This window comes from Trichoderma evansii (assembly GCF_050947405.1).
Source record: "Trichoderma evansii strain SZMC 28006 chromosome Unknown GGI43scaffold_3, whole genome shotgun sequence".
NCBI lineage: Eukaryota > Fungi > Ascomycota > Sordariomycetes > Hypocreales > Hypocreaceae > Trichoderma > Trichoderma evansii.
The window spans coordinates 2426474-2446974 of NW_028145203.1; the positions used below are offsets into that span (position 1 = coordinate 2426474).

General features: G+C 47.5%; 9 protein-coding genes across 9 annotated transcripts; 5 read left to right on the forward strand and 4 right to left on the reverse strand.

Moving 5' to 3' along the window:
- The first annotated feature begins 82 nt into the window (after positions 1–82).
- GGI43DRAFT_258894 (uncharacterized protein) lies at positions 83–2833 on the forward strand. Its single transcript, XM_083200957.1, has 3 exons — positions 83–849; positions 898–1487; positions 1540–2833. Exons 1-3 carry the CDS (start codon positions 199–201, stop codon positions 2684–2686), a joined length of 2388 nt encoding a protein of 795 aa, XP_083064513.1. The 5' UTR covers positions 83–198; the 3' UTR covers positions 2687–2833.
- Positions 2737–3696, reverse strand: GGI43DRAFT_258882 (ribonuclease E inhibitor RraA/Dimethylmenaquinone methyltransferase). The gene is made up of 2 exons (XM_083200955.1): positions 3466–3696; positions 2737–3416 (listed from the first exon to the last, which is right to left on the reverse strand). Exons 1-2 carry the CDS (start codon positions 3523–3525, stop codon positions 2787–2789), a joined length of 690 nt encoding a protein of 229 aa, XP_083064514.1. The 5' UTR covers positions 3526–3696; the 3' UTR covers positions 2737–2786.
- GGI43DRAFT_258870 (aconitase family-domain-containing protein) lies at positions 3669–6528 on the forward strand. The gene has a single exon (XM_083200953.1). It carries the CDS (start codon positions 3869–3871, stop codon positions 6275–6277), a length of 2409 nt encoding a protein of 802 aa, XP_083064515.1. The 5' UTR covers positions 3669–3868; the 3' UTR covers positions 6278–6528.
- An 855-nt stretch (positions 6529–7383) lies between these two features.
- Positions 7384–8740, forward strand: GGI43DRAFT_258879 (uncharacterized protein). Its single transcript, XM_083200954.1, has one exon. It carries the CDS (start codon positions 7593–7595, stop codon positions 8628–8630), a length of 1038 nt encoding a protein of 345 aa, XP_083064516.1. The 5' UTR covers positions 7384–7592; the 3' UTR covers positions 8631–8740.
- Positions 8741–9653: 913 nt separating this feature from the next.
- Positions 9654–11373, reverse strand: GGI43DRAFT_258885 (uncharacterized protein). Its single transcript, XM_083200956.1, has 2 exons — positions 10713–11373; positions 9654–10649 (listed from the first exon to the last, which is right to left on the reverse strand). The coding sequence occupies exons 1-2, from the start codon at positions 11121–11123 to the stop codon at positions 10002–10004; spliced, it is 1059 nt and encodes a 352-aa protein (XP_083064517.1). The 5' UTR covers positions 11124–11373; the 3' UTR covers positions 9654–10001.
- A 939-nt stretch (positions 11374–12312) lies between these two features.
- Positions 12313–13505, reverse strand: GGI43DRAFT_397172 (Mss4-like protein). The gene is made up of 2 exons (XM_083205070.1): positions 13120–13505; positions 12313–13067 (listed from the first exon to the last, which is right to left on the reverse strand). Exons 1-2 carry the CDS (start codon positions 13192–13194, stop codon positions 12723–12725), a joined length of 420 nt encoding a protein of 139 aa, XP_083064518.1. The 5' UTR covers positions 13195–13505; the 3' UTR covers positions 12313–12722.
- A 718-nt stretch (positions 13506–14223) lies between these two features.
- On the forward strand, positions 14224–15159 carry GGI43DRAFT_421040 (PLP-dependent cysteine synthase family protein; the record flags this gene model as incomplete). Its single annotated transcript, XM_083207889.1, has 1 exon — positions 14224–15159. The coding sequence occupies one exon, from the start codon at positions 14224–14226 to the stop codon at positions 15157–15159; it is 936 nt and encodes a 311-aa protein (XP_083064519.1).
- Positions 15160–15196: 37 nt separating this feature from the next.
- GGI43DRAFT_397174 (uncharacterized protein) lies at positions 15197–15901 on the forward strand. The gene has a single exon (XM_083205071.1). The coding sequence runs from the start codon at positions 15278–15280 to the stop codon at positions 15587–15589; it is 312 nt and encodes a 103-aa protein (XP_083064520.1). The 5' UTR covers positions 15197–15277; the 3' UTR covers positions 15590–15901.
- A 307-nt stretch (positions 15902–16208) lies between these two features.
- On the reverse strand, positions 16209–20490 carry GGI43DRAFT_431412 (glycoside hydrolase family 18 protein; the record flags this gene model as incomplete). The annotated part of the gene is made up of 8 exons (XM_083209406.1): positions 16209–17076; positions 17121–17473; positions 17536–18218; positions 18278–18690; positions 18753–19237; positions 19379–19537; positions 19580–20155; positions 20291–20490. 8 exons carry the CDS (start codon positions 20488–20490, stop codon positions 16214–16216), a joined length of 3732 nt encoding a protein of 1243 aa, XP_083064521.1. The 3' UTR covers positions 16209–16213.
- Positions 20491–20501: the final 11 nt, after the last annotated feature.

Consider the following 20501-nt stretch of genomic DNA (forward strand, 5'->3'; position numbering starts at 1 on the left):
TTAACATCCCACCGTATCGGCTGCTTGTCAAGCCCCCACACACTAGTAAATAGCGGCTACAGCCGTGGAAGAATACATGTATGTTCAGCTCAATTCATTAGTGCTTCTCTCACTTGTTCATGCCATGATTTGCACTGCTCTGTATCGCACAATTACGATTGTGTATCCTATTCAACCTCAATTTACGCGTGGCATGGGATGACTTCCAAGGTCCGCATCGCGTGCCGGCGATGCCGCGCGAAGAGAATCAAGTGTGACGGTGGCATTCCAGCCTGCAGCAACTGCCAAAAGGCTGACGAAGTCTGTCTCGACGTCGATGGACGAAACAACTCCATTTCTATTCCTCGTGACTTTACCGCGAATGCTCGCGCTCGCATTGAATGGCTTGAAGAGCAGCTGCGCCGCCACGCTCCTCATGTGAATCTCGATGATGGTCCAAAGGTAGATCTCCGCCTCCTGGAATCTGCAAACCCGCCAGCAACGCTCGAAACCAGGTCAGTGGAAGCCGAAGACACGGCATCGCCTTCAAAACGGACTTTCGACGTCACTCAAGAGCAAGCACAGCCACAAGAGCAGCCTTTTGCAACCGAGGCGCGCTCTGTGGCATTGGACCTTGGTTTATTGAGCTTGGGCTCAGACTCCAGACAGCTTCACTATTTGGGCACTTCTTCAGGTCGGCTATTCACATCACTCATCGGCTTGGGCTCACCTGAGACGACTTCTCAGGCTTCAGCAAGCAATACTCCTAGCTCGCTCTCTCAACCCAGCCCTTACGGGAAGCCGCGTCCTTTTGCTTATGCAAAGCGTCAAAAAGAAGCCAGTAGGCTAGTTTATGAAATCTTGCGCAAGGTAAGCTCTCAATGACCAAAGAAAAGTAATGCGGCTGACACTGCGTAGACTCTACCCGCTCGTGAAGACGCTCAGATTCTGCTGGAAACGTATTTTCGTAGCATTCACGCTGAGCACCCGTTCTTGCATCCGGGCTCTATCATAGCTGCTATCGAAGCCCTGTATCAGTGCGCTGCTGCGGAGCCTTCTGCAGATATTGGCTTCAATGGTTGGCTTACAACAGTTGAGCCATTCGCATACAATGGAGAATTTGCCCTTTCGCGAGGTGTAGATTGTACCCCCATATCGATCTTCACGGCGGCATTCCACGTATTCATGGCCCTCACGCTCGCAGCTACCGTAAGGACTCGCCAAAGAATGTACGATTTTGCGCCAGACCAGTTCTACCGAGCGGCAACTTCGGTTGCTCATTACTGCTTTTCAAGCACATCGGTGGCCACTCTGCAGGCTATCTTACTTGTAGCCGTGCACAGTCTGCTCAGCCCAACAGAGATGAACATCTGGACCCTCACATACACGGCAATGGCACAATGCATCGATCTGGGATTGCACCGGATGCCTGCAGACGGCGATGGCGTATCTGACGCCGCGGTTTTGACTCGCAAAATGGTCTTCTTTACCGTATATCATCTAGACAGGTAATTTCACTTTCTGCATTTCAAAACCGAGCTTTCACTGACCATCTTGAAGGTCTGTGGCCACCATTCAGGGGCGCCCACTGGGCATCCGAGATGAGACATTCGATGTTCAGCTCCCTAGCCTCCAGGATGTCCACGCTGATGTCGCGACTTTACCGTCTTCGAGCCTGGCTCCTGGGCTATCGATCCCCGCCATCGTAGCGTTCGCGATTCACCGCTTCAGACTGGATCCCATCATTTCGGAGATTAAACTGTTATTCTACCATCTTCCCAGCCAGATCAGCGCTTACTCTTGGCCTGCTGACCATCAGGCAACTCAAAACTCGATTCGGCAGCGTTTGCAAAATTGGCGTCGTGAAATCAGTTCCATGTCGAATGTGGTTCCACATGACATGAGTGATGAAGATCACCAACTAGACATACGCCATTACGAGTTGACAGTACAGAGTCAATTCTTCGCGGCCATGATTTTGCTGTATCAGCCATCTCAGATGATACCACATCCAGGAGAAGAAGCTCTGCTCATATGTTACCAGTGTGCAGCCTCCCGCATCAACATTTACAATAGCTTGTACAACGCAGAGGGTCTTTTCCAAAGCTGGCGCAGCGTCCAAGGAGTGTTTTCCTCGGGGGCAACTATGATTTACTGTCTGTGGACGTCGAGCTCCGTGCAGAGATCTGTTCCACTCTCTAGCGCTATGACTGACCTGAGAACTTGTACTAATCTTCTCAGTGTCGGAGGAGAATGGTGGCCATCAGTCAAGAGAGGCAAAGAGACATTTGGTCGAGCAATGGACGCACTATTGAAGAAGCTTGATCAATCCAGGACGCCATTACAAACTCAAAGCAATAATGAACGACTCGTGCGGAATGTCTCTCAACGATCCGACAAAGAGTCGATCAACTGTGAGTCGTTGACACTCGCGACCAGCACCCATTCAGGAAATACAAATTTTTTGGGGGAGCTCAACCCAACTGTACCACCAGGCTTCAACGATCCTTCTCATAACAATGCCTCGATTAATTATGGAACTACGGACTGGACTGTGTTGGACAAATACGGTGATCAATCGTTGCAATTCAACCCACAGGACTTTGACAGTACTATTTCTGAAATGAATCCAGAGAATCTGGACAGTGCTGTCGAAGCCTTCATCACTGAATTCTTACAGAACGACACGGCTTGGAACCCTTTCTAGAGCGCTATGTCCGGGAATTACAGGCTTTCCCTGCTAGTCCCCTACTTCCATAAAACAATTGTTCCGAAAGTCGACTTGCATCTGGACATGGCACACAAAACTATTTCCTCAGCTTCTTGATGGTTGGGCCAATATCCTCACCATTTTCAAGACACTCTCTGGTAGCTTCATCGATAGCCCACCTCGACTCACACAGCTCAACGCACTCCTCTACCTTTTCGGGCGGGATGGCTACAACACCGTCGGCGTCTCCCATAATCAAATCCCCTGGTCGCACACGTATTTCGGCGTTTCCTAGCTCCTTGATCTTATAAATGAGGGGTACATTGAGCTCGGAGGATCTCGTAAAGGTGTTCGAACCAAGGATACTCATTCCTCTCGCATACAACCCGATACCCAACTCTCGGTGTTCGTTTATGTCTCGAAATCGTCCATCGATGACAACTCCAGCTGCGCCAGCTTTTTGTGCGCGCGTGCTCATTAGGCCACCCCAGCATGCACTGATGAAACCGTCGGGCTGCGAGACAAAGACCACGCTCCCAGAGGGAATTGCGTCGGCGAAATGGCGGTCCGGTCGCGGAGAAGTTTGGTCTGTTTCTGGGACCATTCGAACGGTATAAGCTGGACCAAATATCTTTGATTGTCCAGAGCTATCTCCAGGGGAAAACATCTTCAACCCGGATAAATAGCCACCATGTGGCACTTTTAGGCGTACAAGAGCATCACCAATCTGGACGACATTAGCCTGTGTTCTTTCAGAAACGCGCGACGGTCCGTACATCGCAAGTGGTGAACCTCTTTAGAGCTGCCAGAAGTGGGAGTTTCACGGAAGATGCCATGATGCGTGTCCTTCGTCAAGGTGTGACCGTGGATGTGCGTTCACGATAGAGCTCTTTGCCTCGAGAAGGCATTCAAGCAGAACTACAAGCCCCGCAAGCTGCGGATCTAGTGCTAGCGTCGGTTGGTCGGCTCACTCCAATTTTGGTGCGCCGGAGCCATCCACCAGAGGTCCCGGAGCACTCCGGCCCACCGAAAGCTACGAAGAGCACTAAACAGTGACGTTCTTGCTATCACGATAATTATTTCTGTTGTTTATTTATTTTTAAGCCTCAATTTTCTTTCGCATCTTTCCTTGATTTACCGCACTTCTCTGTGCTCATATCCGCCGGGCGGCCACTTTTAATGTTTCCTAACAAGGCTCATGCCCTTTGGGCAGCACGCTCTTGCTCGCAAGCTGCAAGATGCCTTCCACATTTACGCCGACTAGCATCTATTGCGCCTCGGATTCCGATTAGTCCTTTGAATCCAGAAACTCTCCTGGACTATGACAGCCGTATCGCGCAATTGGAAAGAGTCAAGGCAGGCTCAAATCGCCCTCTTAATCTGACTGAGAAGATCCTGTATAGTCATCTATTCGACACGGCTGAAACTCGATGGAACCTGGACGAGATACGACGAGGCGAGACATTGCTGCAGCTAAGGCCCGATCGAGTGGCTTGTCACGATGCTACAGCAACTATGGCTTTGCTGCAGTTCATCAGTGCCGGGTTGCCCAAGGTCGAGATACCAACTACCGTACACAGCGACCACCTGATCGTCTCGCGGGACGGTGCTGACGAGGACTTGAAGCGGGGGCTAATTCAGCATGAAGAAGTCTACAAGTTCCTAAGCAGCGCTGGAAAGAAGTACGGCATCGGATGGTGGAAGCCTGGCGCAGGTATTATTCACATCACCATCTTTGAGAATTATGCCTTCCCTGGTGGCCTCATCATCGGCACCGACTCACATACGCCTAATGCTGGAGGACTGGGTATGCTTGGCATTGGTGTCGGCGGGTCTGATGCCGTAGACGCCATGGCAGGCATGCCTTGGGAAGTCATGTGTCCCAAGGTAGTTGGGGTTCGGCTTACTGGCAAGCTCCATGGCTGGGCATCCACTAAGGATATCATCTGCAAGCTAGCTGGTATCACAACAGTCTCAGGAGGCAAGGGTAAAGTGTTCGAGTTCTTTGGACCTGGAACGGAGACCTTGGGTGCCACTGCGATGGCAACTGTGTGCAACATGTCCGCCGAAATTGGCTCAACATCATGCATATTCCCCTACACGGATTCTATGGCTCGATACCTCTCTGCGACCAAGCGATCAGGCATTGCACAGCTAGCAGATTCCTACAAAGACGTCCTTCTTCAGCCCGACGAGGGCGCAGAGAAACACTACGACGATATCATAGAGATAGATCTGGACACTTTGGAGCCACATATCAACGGACCCTTCACACCAGATCTCTCACACCCCCTTTCTCAGCTTAAGGACGCAGTCAGACAAAGCGACTGGCCTGTTGAAGTCAGTCATGCTATGGTCGGAAGCTGCACGAATTCGTCATATGAAGATCTATACAAGACACAGCAGCTGGTGAAGCAGGCCAAGGCCGCCGGCATCCATCGAGTTAAGACACCGTTTATGGTAGCTCCTGGCAGTGAAGATATTCGAGCTACAGCCGAGGCGGACGGCATCCTACAAACACTACGCGATGCTGGTGCAGTTGTTCTTAGCACTACTTGCGGGCCTTGCGTGGGGCAATGGGATCGAACTGATGTCGATGTCAAAGGCCGCGAGCGCAACACTGTCGTTTCGAGCTTCAACCGAAATTTTGTGGGCCGCCACGATGGGAATTCGGAGACATGCTCCTTTGTGACGTCTCCGGAGATGGTCACGGCTTTTGCTTACGCAGGGCGCATGGATTTCAATCCCGAAACAGATACATTGCCCGTCAATGGCTCACAGGAAGAGTTCCGCTTCACAGCGCCAACAAGCGTCGAGCTACCATCCAGGTTCACAACTGGCCAAGACCTGTATCAGCCTCCTCAAGAGAATTCTGCTCATCTCCAAGTCGACATCAATCCAAAGTCAGACCGTCTCCAGCTTCTTCAGCCATTTAAACCATGGCAACCCGGCGCCGCGACCGACATGCCTATCCTCGTCAAAGTTAAAGGCAAATGCACAACTGACCACATATCCCCAGCCGGTCCGTGGTATAATTACCGCGGCCACCTTGAGAACATCAGCCACAATATGCTTCTAGCAGCGAGCAATGCCTTCCTTCCCTCTACGTCTACGATGCTTGGCCACACCATCCATCCGCTAGACGGCAACATGGAGCTCATCCACGAAGTCGCGCGCGACTTGCAACGCCGCAGCTCACCCTGGTGCATCATCGGTGACTGGAACTACGGCGAAGGCTCATCTCGCGAACACGCTGCTTTGGAGCCGCGCTACCTTGGCGGGTTAACGATCATCGCGCGCTCGTTTGCCCGTATTCACGAGACAAATCTGAAAAAGCAGGGTATGCTGCCTCTTACTTTTGCTGAACCTGCAGACTATGATCGTATAAAGGAGGGTGATCAGATCACGCTCAAGGGTGTCGAGGAGGGCGAGTTACAACCGGCTTCGACTGTGGAAATGCACGTACAGACGAGGAACGGGGAGATATGGGATTGCGACTTGAAGCATACATATAGCGAGGGGCAGTTGAGGTGGTTGAGGGCGGGAAGCGCACTGAATTCTATGAGAGAGAAGGTTGCTGGCAGATGAGACCGATTAGTGCGCCTCTGCTGAAGCGCAAAAAGGTCAATTGAGGGTCCCAGAGGGAAAATACCACTCTTGTCGTGAAGAGACGAAAAGAGCCAAGAACTCTTTTGTAAACACGACATCAGTGCACATCTTTCTACTACCATATCGGAAGCTATATGTCACGAGCAAATTCGGCAAACGAGTTAATCAGATGATGCTGTAACTTGTTCTCGCTCTGTGGTCTTAATAGCGTTATGGCAAGATGATTTTCTGTGGGTGTGTTTGTTTGCTTGCAAGCCAAGTCAAAAGTGTGTTCCCGACCTGTCAACAGAATAATATCTTTATAACGATCATTATTCTAAAGTCTCTATTTAATGTTATCTATTCAAGATATAGAAAATTTGAAAAAACGACTTCTTGAATGAGGAAACACTATTCCGATTGACTATGGTCTTGATCACTAGTTTAATTGCCTCAGCACTGATGGGAGTCCGCCTTGCAATACGACACACATCATTTTGTTATGGGTATATGCGAAGAAGAGTATGCATACAGTGCTATAGAAACCGAAGCGTCTGTTTTTCATTACGACAAAAGATTTTCTGCACGGACCCCTTTTGCCCCAGAGTGTGGCTTGTATAGTGTAACGGTCAAGACGCTACATACAGTACGTTATCAAAGTAGGCCTAACACTGTCCAGAAAGAGCCCGATTATGCATCCCTCATCGATAATAACGACTGTACGCCTGCCAGATTGTGCTTCCGCAGGCAATTATTGCGAGAGATACGTAACTCTGGAGGAGCTAAAATAAGTATGCTATATATCAATTTAGTAGAAGCGAGCGAAGATATGACGACTTTGTCACCTCACTGTCCTCGTAACGTCGACTACACTATTTTATGTCTAGCTCTAAATTGAGTTTTGTGGCACCATGATCGCCTCGCCAATGTCACCGTGATTGAAGCTGATTTGGCCTTGTAGAGAAGTGCGAATGGCCATTCCGAAAAGCCAATTAGATATCGAGGAGCAGAGCCTGGAGGCTACCTTACTTGTCTCTCAAGATCTATTCGGCCAATGATATTGCCTCATGAATTTCAGGTTCCACACTCTCGGAGACGCTAATTTCACTAATATCAAAGAGATGCAGCTCGGCTAATGGTATATATTCGACGAGTAGATGGAAATTTGGTGCAGGCAAAGGAAGAGGGCATTCTCTAGTTGCCAAATCTCGGCCATCGGTCGCTCTCCCGCAGAATGGCATCAGCCGCAGCTTATCAGAAGCGGTTCCACTGCCATTGACCCTTTTGAAGACGTCGGGCCAAGACAATCGCAAGCATGTCTGGGGGGGAGACGGGACCAATCTTTGTGTCGATGGCAGTGGCCATGGTGATTGCGGGCTTCTTCGCCGTCGCCATATTCAACAGCATTGAAATCTTAATATGGATCTTCAGCAAATTCAAGCGCAGGAAGAGCTTCTACTTCTGGTGCCTGGTGGTTGCTGCGCTCGGAATAGCTATCCACTCCATCGCTGTGTTTTTGCGTTACTTTGCCCTCGCGCCAGATGTTTTAATGTGCGTCTTCACGCTCATCGGCTGGTGGGCCATGGTCACCGGCCAATCTCTCGTGATGTACTCGCGCCTATATCTCGTCGTGCGCAACCGGCGGAAGATCAGATGGGTACTGATTATGATCATCACCAATGTCTTTATACTACACCTTCCGGTATCGATTCTCTTTCTCGCCAGTAACATCACAAACTCGACACCATTTATCGACGCCTTCAACATCTATGAGAGGATCCAGCTAATCGGCTTCTCTATCCAAGAGTCCATCATCTCAGGCTTGTACGTGTGGGAAGCTACGCATGGGCTCAAACCCCTTATGGATATGAAAGGAGGCAAAGGAAAGAAGATGATACGCCATTTGATGATTCTATTCGTCATCACCGTGCTTCTAGACATTAGCCTCATTTTAACCGAGTTTACAAATAATTTCGACATCCAAACAACGTACAAGCCCGTCGTCTATAGCATCAAGCTCAAGTTCGAATTCGTCATCCTCAACGAGCTGATTATGTTAACCCGGATAGACATATGTACCTGCCACCAACCGGAAGACATGTCTGAAAGGAACCGATGTCGGTTCGGCTCCGGCGCTATACCAACCAACCCTACCCTCACACACGATGGCACGGAGCATGTCGAGGATGTTGAGACAGAGTGCACAGCAAAGAGCGGGAAAGATCACATTTTCGACGGCAGATTTGACAGTCCCGCTCCTTCAAGCTCCCTTGAGACTACAAAGAACAATGACCATTTACCAGCGGCAGCGTCAGACACGTGCTCAACTCTAGCAGAAGGCACGAAAAGATAGGAGCGGATGCTACCTTTTCTTCTTTTTCTTAATAATGGAGCTAGGACTGTGCCTGCTATACGACTAGAAGTCACCACGGCTGGCTGGCATCCTGTCCGACTAACGTATAGTCTTGGCGAAGCTAAGTTTATAGTTAGCATTTACTCCAGCTGCAAGGTGAATAGTTACTAACAGACCTCAGATGGCGTGGCAGAGCAAAGGCATATGCACCTTTGTGACTCATGTTCTGCTCTCATGGACCGAATTCCATCCAGGGGTTCACCGTGCTTCCCCTGCACTGCTCCCTGAATGAGCAGTTTCTTAAAATCCATCTCGATAAATTCGGCCGACGTCCTCCGCCTTACGCGACCCTATTCTTAAGTAGAGAGAAGATGAAGTAAGCTTCGAAGACTGCTATGGCTTGAAGGATATACCTACGAGTGCAAACGCTACGAGCAAGCTTGGCTACCGAAAACTCCTCGACGCCTGTAACAAGGCTCTATTGGAGCGTCGTTATCGTGTCTGGATTGATACATGTCCTTGCTGCATCAGCCAGACCTGGGGCGCCGAGTTCTTGAAGCTGTTAATTCCATTCGTCGGTGGTGCGATTTCAAACCAAAAGTACTACGTGTACTTGGGTAGCTAGATAGAGGATCTGCAACACTGCGAATAGTTTAACAGAGGTTGGACCCTATACGAGTTGATTGAACCGACCAAATTGGTGTTCTACGATGCCAGGTTGAATAAGATAGGCACAAACGCGAATCTTGCAGTATATATCGCGAAATTTACAAAGCTAAGGGAAAGAAATTTGAATAATGGCCTTCATGTACATAGACTTAGCGTTACAGAAAAATATCGTGGGCAGCCAACCGGAAAGGGTCGCGCCTACTCTCTTATGAAGCTCTTTGGTATTAATATGCCACCCTTTAAGGCGAGAGCGGAGCTCAGACTTTTCAGCGATTACAGAATATTATGGAAAAAGTCCAGATGAGCCTTCAACCCATAAAAAAAAGGTCCTGATAGCGTCAGCTGTTACGTGATAAATTATATTAAAAAAATTTATATATTTTTTATCAAGCTATATAAAGTAATATTGTAATTCTTTTAGTAATATAAAGTATATAACTCAACGGCTTATCAGCTCCTTTCAAGTAATTTACAAAAGAAATCAAAGGTCGTGCATGTATAAGATTCATGCCTGCATAGCCAAAATGTCATGCTTGTCTAGTATTTCCATTAATATCATCAAGGACAGCAGCCGTATAGCTTAAATTCATGTTTGTTCGCAATAAAGGCATAAAGACCTTTCCTATTCAACTGTTGTTTCAAATTCACTGAGCAATCAAGCAAATCAGAGAGTTAAACCAGCTGAGAAGAGTCACCATTTCACTAAAATGATTGCATCCAGCCCAGTTGATCGAGGTAAGCCCTCGCTTTCTTGCGTTGGTTCGCGCATGGACTGTACCAGCTGACAACTTCCATAGGGAAGACTAGCTGAATGCAGGAGCCAACATTGAGTTTGGTATGCAAATTCCGTCGAAACAGGTCCCCTAAGAAGTCTAACAAGAACGAAGCACGGGCTATAGATTCATTTGCCGCAGCTTGGTCAGTAGTGCAATTATTTAATGGTATTGAAAGTTTGAGATGATAGATCATAATCCAAACAGCATGGTATGCTACTGATGGCGTCAAAGAACAAAAGTCACCTCCGCCAAGCCATAGCATGTCTTCATGCTTGTCGTCTCTGTTGAAATTGAATGGAAAGTGATGCCACGTAGTTTCTTGACTTGGAATTTCTAGAGCGTATATGTGCTCACTAAGAATAACTTCATCCACGATTGTTTGCAGATGGGGCTCTAAACCATGTTGTGATACAGTATTAATATTCACATCCGTGTACTTGAGGAGAAGGGAAAGCTTGTATATCGCATCGGGGATTGCGTCTAATGCTGTTTTTTGACCACGATAAAATGGAACAGTGCGCCAGTCAAAGCTGGCAAAGCATGGTGAAAGCTGGGTTCGAATAGATACATGGGCCTACTCGAAGCATTAGTACATGTTAAGCAGTTTGCCAAATCAGGCGTGGTGATTAATGCTCACCATGAGCAGTCTCAGCGATCGAAATACAAGATGGCCTAGGCCTTCTTGACAACTCTGTGCTCCCCTTAATATTAAAAGCTCGACAGTTCCTCGTAAATGGGTCATCCAACTCCCGGTAAAAGTCGGGCGTAAAAGCTCATAGTACATCAGCATCAAGGAGGCACTGACGTCCTCTTCCGTTGGTGCTTCATTAGGCTTGTTTGAATCACCTTTAGGCTTTTCGGTATACGCCCTGATGCGAGCTTGCTGAATTTGGAGTGCGTGGGCATAATATCTCTCTGCTTCTCGACACAAAGCTTCTTGCTTCGTTTGCTGCCCATAGAATTCGAGTGTTGCTGCACGAACCGACCATGCCGCGGTTGAAGATGAGATCCATGATGTCAGGTATTGTGTCCATGATTGCAGGTTCATTTGTCCTGAATTTGATAATACTGAAAAAGAGGAGATGAAAAACGTGGCAAGGGCATTTTCAAAGAGTGGGCGCTGAGATGGCTCAAGCGGAATGTGGTTCTCAATGAGGACGGATGCATCATTGGAGCGTCTTGGGCGTTGTTCAGATGCTCTGGAAGTATTAATGAGAAATAATCCCTTGTACTTTCCAGGACATGGTTTCTTGATGCGCTGGCATGGGGAACACACCGGCTGCTGCTCATCACACTATGGATGTTAACAGGGAGCGAAAAATGGGATAGACTTGGATGACTCACCTTTATTTTGCGCTTTAAGCACCTGCTGCATCCTCTGCTTCGGCTTATCGATCGAACCATTAGGGGCAATGGGAGAAGCTGGCCCAAGAATATGCCAGAGTAAAATGGCTGGTTGAACTTGGTTGCAGGCGCTAAATGTGTCCCGGGTACATGTAAGAGTTCGCGGCTGAAAGTTTAATCCGGCGGCCCCTCTTCGCCAGTATCGAGAACAGTAAACAAGCAAACCCCGGTTCTCGTGTTGCTCCTCAGGCCTCACAAATGTCCCGGTCACGGCTATTACATAAAAACGTGGTTCTTCTGAGTCGGCTGCTGGATGGGTGGTGGCGTCTGTTACTCTGGGTTGAAAAGGAAATCGATTTAGTCTACCTACCTGGTCCGCATTTGGATACGCACTCTGTCGCTCACTCGTCCGTCGTGCATTTACAGGACTTTGTTTTTTTAACTTAATGGTGTATTTGGATGAGGTTCGGCGTCGCTATCTTGTCGCCTCCCTTGTAGCCCAGAGCCTGTTTGCGTATTATGCATATCATAAGCAGGGCCCAGCTCTTCTTTTCATACGTAGCCAATCTCTGTCGTACTTGTATGGACTGGGGCCTGTAAACGTTGGTAAACGTTGAAGGTGCGCGATTACATGCATGTTGCCGCAACGAGTGTTATAGACGAGCATCACAAAATGAAGAAGCTTATGGAGTCATACACAAATAGTTGGATTTTACGATCGGAAGGTTTGTTGTTAGCGAAGACTCGCTAGATAAGAAAGCGGAGAAGCAAATGCGGCCCACAGATGTAATGCTGTGTAACTGAGATCATTATGAACTTCATTACTGTGGCTAGCTCTATCCTGGCTATATAAAGGCTCCAATATTAGACGCCTTTTAACGGGATCTTATTAATACAGCTGCGCAATTTGTGGTGGGAAAAGCCAGCAGACCGTCCGTTTGGAAGAATATCTGATTTTCGGAGGTTAACGGTGTCGATATCGGGGACATGAAAGAACTTAACAAACCAGGCGAACTATTAGAGTGTATTATACTTAAGACCTTGGGTCTGGCTTTATTGGTGAGGAAAGTAACCTTACTATGCAAGCAGGGTGATTCTAAAATCAAGGTAGCGACTTCGGTTCAAGTTGTTTTTCTCTTTCACCCTGGCCCCCTTGTCAAAATTCGAGTTTACACACGCTGGTCTGTTTGAAGAACTCCTTGTAGCATATTTCAAGCAGCATTGGTGCACACTCGATTACTCTAGCCAAATAACGGTAATTTCAACAAAAGGTTGTGTTGGCAAGCAACAGGACGTATCCATCCTAAAATTGTAGCTTTTGCACTGCATCTTTTGCAGGAGCCAGCCAAGAAGCCCTCTCTGGAGAGTAGAACTCCGCATCAATTGTATTACCCAACTTCTTTGCATCTGTCAATGTTCCTGCTTGAACCAATTTCAAGCCTTTGAACATAGGTGCTGTAGCTTCCTTCCATAGAGTCGTTCCGCATTCGGGACAGAAGAAGATGGTGAGAGTCATTCCATACTCATGCTCCATCGCGTATGATTTTGGCTGCCCCCTTGTGACGGTGAACTTTTCCTCAGGAATGACAAAGTTGACAGTATTGGTTCCCCCAGACACTTTGCGGCAAGGAGAGCAATAGCAGAGAGCCTGAAAATGGTTAAATGACAAAGGGTAGAAGGCTGAGAGTGGCAGAACATACCCTCATAACTGGTTCGTCAGCGTAGGAGTACGCAGTGGCACTGCACAAGCAGGAACCAGAGGTTATAGAGGCCATGATGATTAAATCAACCAAAGTGAACGCGACGAGTCCAATATATTTCGCAGTTTTTTAATAGAGCAAAGATTAAGACAAATTTCGAAGTATATATACGCCACTGGCAGCCATTGACAGCTTGATAGTATTCTCCCAGCACATGGTATCCGTTCTGACTCAGCTTCCAAAACTCTCGGCGAGTCTGACGACACTAACGCATGATTTTTCCTTCTTTCGGCGGATTTGGTCACAAATCTTCTCAGCCAGAGACTTGTCATTACTACATCACATTACCATCCCCGTTTCCATGAGTTTCCTCGTCATCTATGTGCGGGTATCGGCAACGGGAACCCAACTTAGGACGGAAGACCAGATACGTGGAAAATTAGCTGCTGGGAGGTGTCCCCACGTGCAATAGGCTACCTGTATAATCACTAGACCAGTAAAAAAAAGTGAAAGGCCCACTGCAAATCTGTAGCTCGGAAAGCTAGCTATTCTTGGTTTTTAGTTGGAACTAAGTAGCTTCAGTGGAAACGCCCTAGTCAATTCCCGAGGGCTGACCAGCAACTGAAAGAGGAGGCCAGTCACCCGTCTGACAACGGAAGACTTCGAATACTATGCTCCGCATTCCCCAGTCTCCACAAAGCTCCGGGTCTAGATTACAGGTCAATCAATAATAAATCAGATCAGTGAGAGCAAATGACATGAAATATTATTTAGCCCTATATAATTCAACCTCGGCTATTGTCGGGCTGTTGAAAGACTGTGCTGGGTTTCTGACATCTTAACAGTGCTACTCATTAAAACCATATGTTGGGTCTCTTAAACAAGTACAACCTTGTCACAATAAGACTGAGCACGCACTGCAGCTTCCATTGCTTAGCGTGTCCGGGGACGGCCGCCACAGACAGTAAAGCATATGAGCCTACCGGACACGTTGTAGAGAAGTGTAAGCACAAAACATATAAAACCGCGGACTTTGAAGGGTGCTGCTGGATTTGAGAATTACAGAACTGTCACTAAATACTCATTCTTTTTGGTCAGTCAAAAATGAAAACTCGCGGAGCCTTGGATACTGCCCTCAGCGCTGTTGGCAATACACCATTGATCCGTCTGTGCCGGGTGGTGCCTGACAACCATGCCAACATCTACCTGAAACTGGAATATTTTAACCCGACAGGGTCGTACAAGGATCGTATGGCAGTTTCCATTATCGAAGCTGCCGAGAAGAGCGGAAGGCTCAGGGAAGGCATGAATATAGTGGAAGCATCGGGTGGTAGTACTGCTTCATCACTTGCATTCGTGTGTGCTGTGAAAGGCTACAATTTCCGTGTCGCTACATCTAATGCTTTTGCGCTCGAAAAACTAAGAACAATATCAGCATTTGGTGCTTCTATTGACCTAATTGAAAGTCCATCGGGGCAAATCAGTGAAAACTTGATTCCTTCAATGATAGAGCGAGCTAACTCGCTTGCTAAACTTGGCAACACCTATCTAACCGACCAATTCAACAATCGAGATGCCTTGATAGGATATGAGGCGCTGGGTCTAGAATTAGTGGAGCAGTTGCAAAGTGGTATTGATGGCTTCTGTGCCGCCGTTGGTACAGCAGGAATGGCCATGGGTGTGGCAAAGGTGTTGAAAGAAAAGAATCCAGAAACGCATATTGTGGTCCTTGAGCCAGCATCAACCCCTATTATTACAGCAGGGCATAGCGGTTCACATAGCGTGGAAGGCATTGGTATCGGTTTCATTCCTCCTTTGCTCGACAGAGACTTGTATGATGAAGCATGGGCGATTTCGGAGGACGATGCGCGGGCCATGTGCCGACGGTTAGCGAGGGAAGAGGGAATACTGGCAGGTGTTTCCACGGGGCTTAATGTTGTTGCAGCTATCCAGTTGGCTAAGAAGCTAGGACCTGGTAAATCTGTGGTAACTATTGCCTGTGACACTGGGCTTAAGTATTTGAAAGGGGACTTGTTTTAAGGAATTTTAGTATTTTTTATATACATGAAACAAGAGACTATACTCAACAAGAAACTCAAGCAAACATACATCCTACCAATACATGGTAGCCGTCAATAAGCTATTTTAAGCACGCATCATGATGCATTCTCGCGCAAGCAAGCCCGTACCAGAACAACAAAGGGAAGAGCAAGCACCGACTGCTTTTACAGCCTTTGCAGACATCTCCGCATTCTCCATATCCCCAGCTACGTTTCTCGCTTCTCGACCAGACATCCACAATCTCATAGCCGGTGCCATGGTCTTTCGACTTTCGCCAGAGAATTCTTCCCTCGAGACCCTATTGCTTCAACGAGCTCCCTCAGACTCATTCACCCTCAAGTGGGGGATCCCGGCAGGAACTGCGGATCCCAGCATTGATCTTAGCATAATTAGCGTTGCGGTCCGCTAGCCTTGGGAGGAAACACGACTGCGAGCCCGCCAGCTTTACCTTTCAGTTGGCTTGGGTCTTTCTAATGACGTTAAAAACTCCACTTTTAAGGCGGAAGTGGGCGACGCTTGGATGGACCCAGAATTAGATATTTGCTTGTTGCGTGTCTCGGGTTTAATTTGGCCAATAGTGACTTTTATAACTGAAGTCGATTATATTGATACAGAGGTGGTTCTGCAACCAGATGAGCATGTGGCATGGGCCTGGGTCACTGAGGATGAAATACAAGATGAAAGATTCCGCAATACAACACGAGAGAAGCTGGACTTTGTTAGTGAGGCTATGAAATTAATTTTACTGGAAGGTTTCAAGCTGCGGAGGGGAATAGTACCTAACACATGAAATATTAAATAGCTAACTTAAACTTTCTTTTATTTACTAATAATTTTATATACATTTACACATTATGAATTGATGAAAATAATATATGTGAATAGCGACTCAGCTTATAAAACAAACTTTCTATGTTAATACTACGATTACACATGGAAACAAACGATGAGGATAGTAATTCAAACTATTATTGTATGTTCAAGTCTACATGATGTATCCAACTATATAGATATCCCATCCATGTCAAGGCAATTATATCCTGCACATTCCTCCACGGGCATCATCAATCTTGGCTAAGCCATCCTTAATCGATCCCAGCTTCCCGATATCCTCCTCTTTCATCCCCCTCCTCTCATTCGCAGCCTTTGACCATGCCGAACGGCTCATGCCTACACCCGCCAGCGTGATAAACACAGCCATAAAGGCATTGTTAGGATCCTGCACAATGCTGTAAGCCAGTAGTCCAGCCTCTCCCGCGGCTTCAGCTATCTCCAAGGCAGAGCGGATAGCAACCATACTACTATCCACCGCTTCTCCTACAAAGGGGATGAAGAAGAGAATGGCGCCGATAAAATTGGCAATCATCTCCTCTCGTTCTTCCTTTTTGATTTGATCGGCCTCCTTAACAACCTTCTCCATGCTCTCCACGGCGGACGCCATGGTCAAGGCCGGCAGAGCAGCTGCATCAGCCACATCCGCCATGTTAAGCTGAGAGTCAAGGGAGCCAATGGCCCGCAGCACCTTAAGGTTATGGAGCAAATCTTGGGATTTGTCGTACGATTGGCCAATCACGTCTTTGGGGTTGAAGACCTTGATATCGCTGGCAGCTTGAGGATAATTCCAGAACCAATCATCGTGTTCTCGCTGACATTTTTTGATATCATCATCATTGAACTGACAGCCATTTGTTATTTTTACATCGATATCACCAAATTTAATCCAGTCTTTATCAATGCCGTAATCACTATTGATGGCGTTGTAAAAGCCGTCTGAGTCACTCAGAGTGTATGTCGTATTGGGCACCTGTGTATTGAGCCAGTCAATATTATCCGGTCCATCCTTGTAGACTGTAGGACAGGTTATCTTATGGTTGCTTGGGACACCATCTTTGCAGTCTGTGAGTGGTCACAATTTGCGCCACAAGCTGCTATCTCGCAACTAGAACAACATATGCCATTGCTGGTCTCTTTGCACTTGAAGAAATCATCGGCATGTCCGTTGCCCATGAAGGCGTTGATCTGAGTGGGGACCAGCTCGATAGTGTACTCCTCGTAGATTTTAAATTTATCATCATAGCCGCCGCTGACAACATCCTTGTACTTGGCTAACGCGTCGCTCATAATTTGGATTTCTGCATCGACGATATACTTATCCATGCAATAATAGGGAATACTGCCCTTGTTGTCCGTAAGCTGTTTCAAACTGGTATAATTAGTATCGCATTTTGCATAATAATTGTCATCAATAACAGCGACAAAGTTGTCATCAGGGCCCTCGTCTTCTTCAGTGTCACTAGATAAGACATTAGCTTGCTAATGCTCATATGATCATGGTAGTAAAGAGCAACTACTTACTCCACGTATTCTTGCAAGTCAACAGCCCAGTCACTTGTCCCTGCAAAGTTGTATGAAGCATACAGAGTTGCCCGATCTGCCTTGGTAGTGTCATTCATGTACGCAACCCACTCGGTGTCGTTATAAACAAAAATGTTTGACCCAGCATCGGTCCACTGCTTGTTCACCTTGCCAAACAAGAAAATATCCTCGATTTCTGCATTAGAGATGTAGCCACTAGTATCCGTACAGCGGCCCTTAGCCGCGTTTGATACTCTTGGGGTACCGGCAAACTGGCACATGGGCCCTGTGCATCCAGCCATCTTGAACGATCTTCCGTAGCTACTGACTCCTACCACTACCTTGTTGGACGGTACACCCGCCTTGGTAATCATAGACAAGGCATCTTTGGTCTCGGTGATATTGACATGAGAGCGAAGACAGTTGCCAGTAGGGCAACCAGGGGAGGTCCACTTGTTGTTATAATCCCATTGGCCGTGTAGATCATAGGTCATGTAGACGATGTAGTCAATCTTGGCTCCTATCTCCTTGATAGGGAAAGCCTTAAGATACCAATAAGACGCTGAGGCCACGAGTGATACAAACATGCTGCTACCGAGGGCTGTCTTGAGAGCAATCAAAGTATCATAGTAGTCTTTTCCAGCATCAGCGTCTCCAGCAGGGATATCAGGAATATCCAGGGCCTTCGTAAGCGAGTTAGCATTGTTCTGAGCTTAACTTAGGCATTAATAATGTGACTTACGCCAGGGTATTCCCAATCAATATCAACACCGTCTAGACTATGCTGTTTGAGAAACGCAATAACGTTATTCTGGAAAGTAGCTCTGTTTGCAGCTTTGGTGGCCTCGCGTAAAATGTTGAAAGTGCCCGGCTTGGTGCTAAAGTCCCACCCACCAAAAGATATGATCTTCTTGACGGTGCTGGGCATGGCCTTGAAGCGGTTAAATTGGTCTTGAGCACCGCTAATATCAATGCCAAAGGTTGATGTGACATTAGCAAAAGCAAAATGTATGTGTGTGTACTGTGTTGTATCAATCTGATCCACATCCATGTGTAGACACTTGCGGTTTGCGTTCCAGGACTCATAGTAGGCAACTCGCATTGTCTTGGCCGGAGCCGAGCCCTTTATGATGTCTCTACCGCAATTGGAAATACCTAAACTTGTTAGAAAATGGAGTTATTTTTCCTGACTTCTGTGTGTACTGATAATAACTTACATCCATTTTTTTCAGTGGCTGATGTGCCTGGTGCATCAGTGGCTGATGTAGAGATGACACAGAAGTCATCCGTCGTGCCGCACTGCCCCCAAACGTTACAGCAAACATTCAAAGGGCAGGAATTCAGCTTGGCCCAGTCATCACTGGTTCCAGAAGTGGGGTTTTTAGTCCCAAGGACCTGCGGTCCATAGACAGCGTTGGAGATAGACACGGGGAAAGGAGGCGTTCCTGTACTGAGACATATCTGCGCATCTTTGTAAAGCGGTTTGCATCCATTCCAGCCCCATGTCTTCTTGTTGTACTCTTCAATTTTAGCTTCAGTAAGACCATGGGAAGCAGCAATGATAGAGCAGCCGTCATCCGCCTTGATGGTATATACAAAGCAGGATCCATCTTTGTTAGGCTTGGGTGTAATATCAGGGAGCTTTCCATGAGTGCAACAAACTGGTTGTCCAACCACCAAAGCACAAAAGTTTTTGTCATCGCTATGCAAGTTTGTAAAATCTGCCAGCTTAAGTCCACACTTCTGCGCCATGGACGCGCAGGAATCCCCACCGACGACGGATTTGGTCTTGCAAGTACCGTCAGAGTTGGCAGGAGGGATAGGGTCTGGCAACGTGCCAGACCAGCAGACTGTTTGATCGACGACAAGGGTGGTGCAGAAATTCTTAGCGGTATTGTATTTCTGCAGGTCTGCCTGGCTGATGCCGCATCGCTGAGCGACGGCAGAGCATCCATCATTAGAGTGAACTGTAGTGGTCTTGCAAGTAGCCCTCGTGGCCAGCCTACGCTTCGTCTAGGCGTGAGTCGTTTCTGATAGCGCTGACGAGGGGGATAAAGAAGATATTGTGCTGTTGGAGCCTTTAACTTGGCCAGGAACTCGCAGAGAAACTGTCATATAGTTATTAAAGTTCCCAGCCACGCATCTGCCATCTGCCCAAGTCCGAACAGTCTCTTGAACTAGTTGCAGATCATTCGCGGGAGCTACAATTATTCCGACTGCATAGTCAGCTCCACGGCCATTGTAAGGGCAGAGTTGGACAATTTGGACTTCAGATGAAGTCTTGTTGTCTTCCAAATCTTTCAAAAGGCGACTCAGTATATCGGTATGGATACCATGCTGGTATACCTCAGCGCCGGCGAAGAGACCAATAACGGCAGATTGAGAGTAACCAAAAGTCAAAACATTCTCCGTGCAAGATGGCACCTTCGTACTCAGATAGTTTTGGACTTGATGTCCCGCAGAGAGAATGTCATCCAGAGAAGCACTGCTGTTGCCAGTGGTGGCATCAGGAGACTCGCCAATGGTGAACAAAGTCTGGACTATATCATGATTAGGCGTGGAGCAGACTGCGGCAACATCGTCTTTTGACATTGCCGAATTCTCCAACACGGAGCTAAAGCTATAGTCTGCTTTACATCCTCTGATAGCAGTAACCGGCACCTGTTCCCCGTTGATGATAGTCTCTTGAATATTGAAACTCAATAGCATAGTTTCATTGCAAGCCCCTATACTGGCTACATCAGGAAACAGGAACCGAGAAGAGTCGCCAGAATCAGGGTCAATATCTTGGCATGATGCGGGACATGCTTGGAGGGACGCTGTGCGATCATTTGCTGCACGCCATTCGTCTAAGCCTACGTCTGAACGAGACTCATGCTGATAGGCAGCAGTTGGTGCTATTATTCCTGCTACCAGAAGGAGTGAGGTGAAGCAAGATGATAGAGAAACTACCATGATGATAGGGG

What these genes read in the sequence shown, in the direction of transcription:
- GGI43DRAFT_258894 (XM_083200957.1), top strand. Translation starts at nt 199, where the DNA reads ATGACTTCCAAGGTCCGCATCGCGTGCCGGCGATGCCGCGCGAAGAGA. An exon ending in TTTATGAAATCTTGCGCAAG is followed by an intron (nt 850 to 897) that starts GTAAGCTCTCAA and finishes GACACTGCGTAG; the next exon opens with ACTCTACCCGCTCGTGAAGA. An exon ending in ACCGTATATCATCTAGACAG is followed by an intron (nt 1,488 to 1,539) that starts GTAATTTCACTT and finishes ACCATCTTGAAG; the next exon opens with GTCTGTGGCCACCATTCAGG.
- GGI43DRAFT_258882 (XM_083200955.1), bottom strand. Translation starts at nt 3,525, where the DNA reads ATGGCATCTTCCGTGAAACTCCCACTTCTGGCAGCTCTAAAGAGGTTC. An exon ending in AGAGGTTCACCACTTGCGAT is followed by an intron (nt 3,417 to 3,465) that starts GTACGGACCGTC and finishes AATGTCGTCCAG; the next exon opens with ATTGGTGATGCTCTTGTACG.
- GGI43DRAFT_258870 (XM_083200953.1), top strand. Translation starts at nt 3,869, where the DNA reads ATGTTTCCTAACAAGGCTCATGCCCTTTGGGCAGCACGCTCTTGCTCG.
- GGI43DRAFT_258879 (XM_083200954.1), top strand. Translation starts at nt 7,593, where the DNA reads ATGTCTGGGGGGGAGACGGGACCAATCTTTGTGTCGATGGCAGTGGCC.
- GGI43DRAFT_258885 (XM_083200956.1), bottom strand. Translation starts at nt 11,123, where the DNA reads ATGAACCTGCAATCATGGACACAATACCTGACATCATGGATCTCATCT. An exon ending in GATCGCTGAGACTGCTCATG is followed by an intron (nt 10,650 to 10,712) that starts GTGAGCATTAAT and finishes TGCTTCGAGTAG; the next exon opens with GCCCATGTATCTATTCGAAC.
- GGI43DRAFT_397172 (XM_083205070.1), bottom strand. Translation starts at nt 13,194, where the DNA reads ATGGCCTCTATAACCTCTGGTTCCTGCTTGTGCAGTGCCACTGCGTAC. An exon ending in CTGACGAACCAGTTATGAGG is followed by an intron (nt 13,068 to 13,119) that starts GTATGTTCTGCC and finishes AACCATTTTCAG; the next exon opens with GCTCTCTGCTATTGCTCTCC.
- GGI43DRAFT_397174 (XM_083205071.1), top strand. Translation starts at nt 15,278, where the DNA reads ATGATGCATTCTCGCGCAAGCAAGCCCGTACCAGAACAACAAAGGGAA.